Genomic DNA, 7,359 nt, shown 5'->3' on the forward strand with positions numbered 1-7,359 from the left:
TGTTTGGTTATTTGGAAGGTGGGAAAGATGATGTAGTATAAACCAAATTTAATACCATTCTAGTGTGAGATTTCAATACGGGGCACACTATACGTTTTTTAAACAATGAATTATGATAGCAAGCCTATTTCAATAGGAATTTTCTTCAAGTGGTGGGTTAATTCTTTTTTTTTTTCTTATTTCTACAAATTAGTAGTATTAGTAAGAGGAGGTATAATCGTCTCTCTTTTTTTCTGAGCTTTAAAAATGTATATTTTACCTGCTTCCCCCTACTTCATATAGACATCATGATTACCAGCAAGAAGATGTATGTGAAAGTGGGAGAATTATAGTATATATGACTTGTTATACCATCATCATCATTAGTAAATTAGTTTTTGGTAGGAAAGTCCCTTTTAATATGAAATAAACTTATCCCTATTTTAGATGAGTTGTAGTTGATGTATATTTATGATGAGATGTAGTTTAGATGTAGTTGATGGAGAACTGGACCTAGAATCAAGAAAACCTAAACTCAGTTCCTTCAAGTATCTTTTGTAAGCTTATGACCTTGAACAAATCACTTAAACATCAGCTTCTGCTCAGTTGTGGAGAAAATTACCTTTGCAGGAGATTGTATTGAAGACTCCATCTTTGGTTATTGTAAGGTGTTGCATTACAGTTTAGTATTATTATTTACTAGTCATTTCCACTTTGGCTTGAGATTGTACACATCCAGCATTTGAAATAGATATGCATTATTATTTTTTTTTACTTTGAGTTTATATATTTTGAAAACAGTAAAACTTTTATTAACAGTTGTATTTCCAGGCATAGCTTTAAAAGCCTTGATATTACCTTCAACATGTCTGGAGCAGATTTACTTAAAGACAATTTTTTAAGGGGATACCAAATGGGAAGGGGCCAGGTATGACAGATAAAGGCGTAAAACATCTAATAACAGTTTGCTGTGAACTCTCAGACTGTGAGTCTTTTGAGAAATTGTTATTGATACCCTGCTCATGTCATGATGTCATCTATAAAGTATGCTGAGATTTTTAAAAGATAGCAATAAACTCAAGAAGCAAATGTTACAAGGTTACATTCTATTAGAGGATATTATATATTTCAGTAGTCCATAATGCATTGATTGACTGCAGTAGGGGTCGTGAAATTATATGAATTATGGCTGCTACTCATTTTGGTGACTGTAAAGCAGTGAGAACCAGGGGAAAGATCTATAGACCTGAAAAAATCAGCATGCTGCTGCTGCTGCTAAGTCACCTCAGCCGTGTCTGACTCTGTGCGACCCCATAGACGGCAGCCCACCAGGCTCCCCCACCCCTGGGATTCTCCTGGCGAGAATACTGGAATGGGTTGCCATTTCCTTCTCCAGTGCATGAAAATGAAAAGTGAAAGTGAAGTTGCTCAGTCGTGTCCAACTCTTAGCAACCCCATGGACTGCAGCCTACCAGGCTCCTCCATCCATGGGATTTTCCAGGCAAGAGTACTGGAGTGGGTTGCCATTGCCTTCTCCGAAAAATCAGCATAGTCAGGTGTGATTCCAGCTCAGCCACATCCAAGCCCGTGAGCTGGGTTAAAACACTCCTAGGTGTTCCTCCTAAGATTGTCCTACATGCCATTAAATCAGGTAGAAAAGTGTCCTTGTAACAAAGCCCCACAAGTGCCTCCTGAGAATAAAATTGGCCTATTATCATTAAATATATTGGATCAGAGATTTCTTAAAACAAAGAAGCAAAGAAACTCAATATCACAAAAATTCTAAAAATTTAGGTTGGAGTCACTCCCCTGTCCACCACTCTTCCAGTATTTCCATTTCTTCTTTTCCTCCCCACCCTACTACTCCCCATAGGATTGGCCATAGGGGCTAAGCAGCCTCTTGAGCGTGGAGGTTCATCTTTCTTTTTCCTCTTTGATTTCTTAAGCCAAGAAATTTGCAAGGCCACTGAAGTCTTCATGTGCCCTCTCTGTGATAAGAACTGCTCACTGCAGAGACTCAACGAAAGCTGTATCTACGCCAAGGTCAGTGTGGACCCTCACATTCCCCTCCCTGCCCTCTACTTTTTCTAGGAACCTAGGCAGTAAAAAGTCCTCCAGCAAACTGCTTTCTACCAAAGTTAAATGTTCCCAAGAGTTTCATTGATGACACAGGATCATTGTCAACTGAATAAAACATTACTCTGTGGCAGTTATAAAAAGGATGTATTTTATTAGAAGATATTTGTCTTCCTCTGTTTTTATAAGTGGTTATTGCCATTACAGACATAAAACATCCACTTGGAATGATATCCAGATTATTTTTTTTGGAGAAGAAGATTATTTCTTCTTCAGTGGTAAAGTTTGTATCTTCCCATGAAGACTCATGAGATCTAAATACTTCTAATTTGACAGAGAAAATGAAGTAACATACCTGAAGTTCTTAAATTTCTTCCTATTAGAATCACCTGAAGAGTTTTTTAAATTCCTGAAACCCAAGCCACATCCCAGAACGATTAAATTAGAATCTTTAGTTTTGGAACCTAGGCATCAGCATAATTTAAAAATTCCCAGGTGATTTCAGGGTGCATACAAGTTTGAGAAATGTGTACTTCAATTTTATAATTGTGAGTATTCATTTGTAAAATTGTTTTATTAAAGTGTAGTTAATGTGTAATAAAATGTACATATTTGAAGTATATAAATGAATGCATTTAAATACATATATATGCTTTTGTGAAACCACAGCCACAGTCAAGATAATGAACATATCTATTACTTCCAAAGGTTTTCTCGTGATTTCTTGTAATCTTTGCCTCCCAAATCCCACCCCTGGGCTCAGGCAAACATTTTCTGTCATTATAGATAAATTTGTATTTTCCAGACTGTTATGTAAATAGTCATATAGTGTGTTAATTTTTTCTAGTTTCTTTCACCCAACACAATTATTTTGAGTTTCATCCATGTCATAACATTTATCAACAAATCCTCCCTCTTTATTGCTGAGTATTAATAGTATTGCATGATATGGCTGTATCATGAATTCAATTATCCCTTCATCTTCATAATTAAGATGAATCTTAATAATTATCCATTCATATTAATAATTTGGGGGGAGGTTAAGTTGTTGCCATTTTAAATACAGATGCTATAAATATTCATCTACAAATGTTTGTTTGGACAAGTATTGTTATTTCTCTTGGGTAAATGCCTAGAATAAAAATGACCAGATTTTATGATAGGTGGATTTTTATCCTTCTAAGACATTGAAGAACTTTTTTCCAGAATTTCTATACATTTTACATTTCCACCAGCAATGTATGAGAGTTGAGTTTTCCATATACTCACTAGTCCTCATGATAATCAGTCTTTTTAACTCTAACTGTTCTAATAGATCTTTAGAGAGAGCTCATTGTGGTTTAGTTACTTGACAATTATTTAATTCTTTGGGTCTTGCTTTCAGGATTTGAGAGTTAGCCTCACATCAGTGCTCTTTCTAGCACTAATTTTTCCCAAAATAAAGACCAAATCTTTCTGTGTACTCTACGCAGTGAACTGTGAATAATGAGGATTTCCAGTCCGGCTGGTGGGAACAGGCCCTATTCCTGCCTGACTCTGTGAGCTCCTGAAACTGTTTCCTCTAATACTTTCAGGTGGTTATGTCCTCAGCTAGTTTCCTCACATGAATGCTCACTGTCTGGTTTGTCCCTCTTTGTACTCTTGTGACTCTTTCAGGCAACCATAATGCTCACCTCCATTGTTTCCCACCTCTTAGGGATCACTGCCCTTCATCGTCTCACATCCAGTCTTGAAATCTGTTGCATTATGTATTTTGGGAATTATTTGGTTATTTCCAGAATGTGGGTAAAGTCAATCTCTGTTACTTCATCTTGTTCAGAAATGTTGTGCTAAGTCACTTCAGTTGTGTCCAACTCTATGGACTGTAGCCTACCAGGCTCTCTGTCCATGGAATTTAACAGACATTTAACGAGAATACTTGAGTGGATTGCTACACCCTTCTCCAGGGGATCTTTCTGACCCAGGGATCAAAACCATATCTCTTATGTCTCCTGCATTGGCAGGCATGTTCTTTACCACTAGGGCCACCTGGGAAGCCCTGTTGAGAAGTAGAGGCTTGTGTATAATCACTTTTGACAAGGGTGGACATAAAAAACAAAAGCCACTTAGGATCCTCCTAGGAAACCAAAACTTACTAAAATTAGCTTCTGAATTATTTTTCTTGAATGTGTGGTATGGGAAAAATCCATTTTGTTTGTAATTTGATTTCTGAAATGTGCTTAATGTTGACTTCTCTCAAATGTTCCCCAAAGATGTCTTGTTTTGGGAAGCATTTTCTCGACACTTTTTATAAAAGCCAAGTATATTAGAGTCATTAGACATATGGACACATGTCTTTCCCTTTGCCCATGCATTTCAAAGATATATGACAGCCTTAGGGACACCAACAAATCCAAACACTAAAGATAAGAATCATATGTGGCAGAGTGATAAAGTGAAGAAGCTGTCCAAGGAAATGCTAAATCTAGGGAGCCATTATCATTATGTGGTATCTACATTCCTCTGTTACTCTAAAGAAAAGAGTATATGTAGAGGTAGGTATGACACAGGAAGATCTCACTTAGTAACTATTATCAAGTAGGTGGAAATGTTAGCTCACAGAGGAGAATATTGCTTTAAGGAACAATGAAAGAAATAAAAGCCACCAGGGTGAAATCTTCATTATGTCTTGTATTTGATCCTCTGGTTAAGGTAAAATGTATTTGATTTACATTTTAAAAATCAGAACTACTCTTCCTTCATTGAATGGAAATAAACATTTTCTTTTAAAATCAGTTTATATATTTAAACACCTAGAGGTTACTAGATGGGCAGTGTCAGAAATAAGGGAAGAAATTTTTAGCAAGGAAACAAGCCCACCAATCTAAAATCATCTAGTCACCTGATCACATAGCCACCTCATCTAGGAACTGGTAAATTCCTTATGGAATCAATCACCACTTGTGAAAAGTAGAAGGACATTAAATCTGCCAGATTTTACATGTAATTATTGTGCATAAATAAATATATACATGTGCACATGTAATTATTCCCTTAATAATGTCAAGGGTGTATTTCAGGGAAAATATGGTCCCATTACATAATAAAAATTATATCTAAGTACATCAACATTTTCTTTGGTGATTATTTTCATTTTTGATATGTAAAAGTATGGGGATTGAGAAATATTTGCAATTAAGTCATTCTAGTGATATCTGCATATTCTTCAAAGCACAGGTGACCACAGGTGTCAGTTCCCATTATGTTAGGATTTCTCATTTAAGGTGAAATCATTAGGTACAAGAGTCCTGCATTGTTTTTTCATATAGTTCTAAAAATTACTCAACTCTTATTTGAAGTTACTCTTGTTTATAATAGTTATTAATATTTGGTGATTTTTTTTACTGGTTCAGAAAACATTTATTCAATCCCTAATGTATTGAGCCTCAGATTGTATACTAATATTGAGATTAGAACAGAATCAGGACAGATCATGTTTCTTCTTTCAGCAACCCACTCCAGTATTCTTGCCTGAAGAACCCCATGGACAAAGGGGCCTGTCAGGCTATAGTCCATAAAGTTGCAAGGAGTCGGGCATGACTAAAGTGACTTAACACGCATGCATACACATGTTTCTTCTTTAAGAAATTTCATGGAAGAATCCTCAGAAGACTCTACTTAGAATCATCTAGTTCAGTTCAGTTCAGTTGCTCAGTCGTGTCTGACTCTTTGTGACCCCATGAACTGCAGCATTCCAGGCCTCCCTGTCCATCACCAACTCCCGGCATTCACCCAAACCCATGTCCCTTGAGTCGATGATGCCATCCAACTGTCTCATCCTCTGTTGTCCCCTTCTCCTCCTGCCCTCCATCTTTCCCAGCATCAGGGTTTTTTTCAAATGAGTCAGCTCTTCCCATGAGGTGGCCAAAGTATTGGAGTTTCAGCTTCAGCATCAGTCCTTCCAATGAACACCCAGGACTGATCTCCTTTAGGATGGACTGGTTGGATCTCCTTGCAATCCAAGGGACTCTCAAGAGTCTTCTCCAACACCACAGTTCAAAAGCTTCAATTCTTTGGTGCTCAGCTTTCTTTATAGTCCAACTCTCACATCCATGCATGACCACTGGAAAAACCATAGCCTTGACTAGACGGACATTTGTTGACAAAGTAATGTCTCTTCTTTTTAATATGCTGTCTAGGTTGATCTGTCATTAAAAACAGATTCCTGGGCCCCATGTTCTGAGATTCAGAATCAGCTGGTCAAGGGCAAGGCTTAAAAATCTGCATAACAAATTCCTCAGGTGATTCTTTTTCGTAGGCCCACATTTATAAAGTTATTGTACTAAACAAGTATTGAGTTGGGGGTGGGGGTGAATACATGAAGCTGCCGTGTTTGGTGTAGCCTGTGCCCAGGTCCAGTGGGCATGGATAGGTGTACAGATTTTGCTCTATTGAAGAATTAGGAACTAACGAACTGAGAGAAGGCTAAACTTCAGTCTAAATTCCAGCTCTCTGCTTCTCTTCCCTGTAACCACCTGGCCTGCAGTGTTGGATCTGTTCAAGAAGAGTCTTGTTCTCCTTAGCTCACAGAATCTTGAATGGGGTATATATGGCAGTTTACAGAGCTTTAAGTTATTCTGAACCCATTGTTGACTTAAAAAATAGTCACAACCTAAAAGTTGACAGTTATGTTTTATTTGGTGGGAATTTTTAGGACTTTTAGCCCAGGAGACATCTCAAGTAACCCTAAGAGAACTGCTCCAAGTTGGCAGAGAGGAGTCAGGTTATACAGAAGTTTTCAACAAGGGGCAGGTAGTCTGAACATCAAAAGTATTTTTGTGAATTAAAGAAAACCAGATATCTCAAGTTAAGAAATTTAGCAATTTTCTATGTATGGAAAGATGCTAGAGTCTGGGCTCACTGAAATCATTCCTTTCCTATGCATCTCAGCTGTCTGGGGCCAGTATCCTGCAATATTTCACATCCTGACATTTTCAGTTCTTATTGTAGGGAGTGGCTGCAGTCTGATGGCTGCCAGATGGTGCAGGTATTCTTTCTGAGTGCCCTGGAGGGCTGGAATCATTGATGACTGTGACATCCTTATGTACTGATATGGCAGGAAATAGTCTGTTTCTCACCAAGAAACAATTTTAGAGAGAGCTATCTATCAACTACAGTAGAGGAGAGGAAATGGACTTTACACTTCCAACCTAATAAGAAATTTATTTCCATAAGCAATCCTCACATTTATTGATTTTCAGCCACACTCAGTTCTCCAAGAGAAATCACATGTCAAAGAAAATGGAGAATTTGTGCTAATACACA

At 37.5% G+C, this 7,359-nt stretch overlaps 1 protein-coding gene across 3 annotated transcripts in view; it reads left to right on the forward strand.

Moving 5' to 3' along the window:
* ANO3 (anoctamin 3) overlaps positions 1-7,359 on the forward strand; it is a 428,911-nt gene that overhangs the window by 339,387 nt on the left and 82,165 nt on the right. For all 3 annotated transcript variants that reach the window (XM_043482413.1, XM_043482414.1, XM_043482415.1), the window contains one exon: positions 1,926-2,022. In XM_043482413.1, coding sequence (XP_043338348.1) covers positions 1,926-2,022 — 97 coding nt within the window. The remainder of the gene's footprint in view (positions 1-1,925; positions 2,023-7,359) is intronic.

Source organism: Cervus canadensis, chromosome 11, assembly GCF_019320065.1.
Source record: "Cervus canadensis isolate Bull #8, Minnesota chromosome 11, ASM1932006v1, whole genome shotgun sequence".
Classification (NCBI taxonomy): Eukaryota; Metazoa; Chordata; class Mammalia; order Artiodactyla; family Cervidae; genus Cervus; species Cervus canadensis.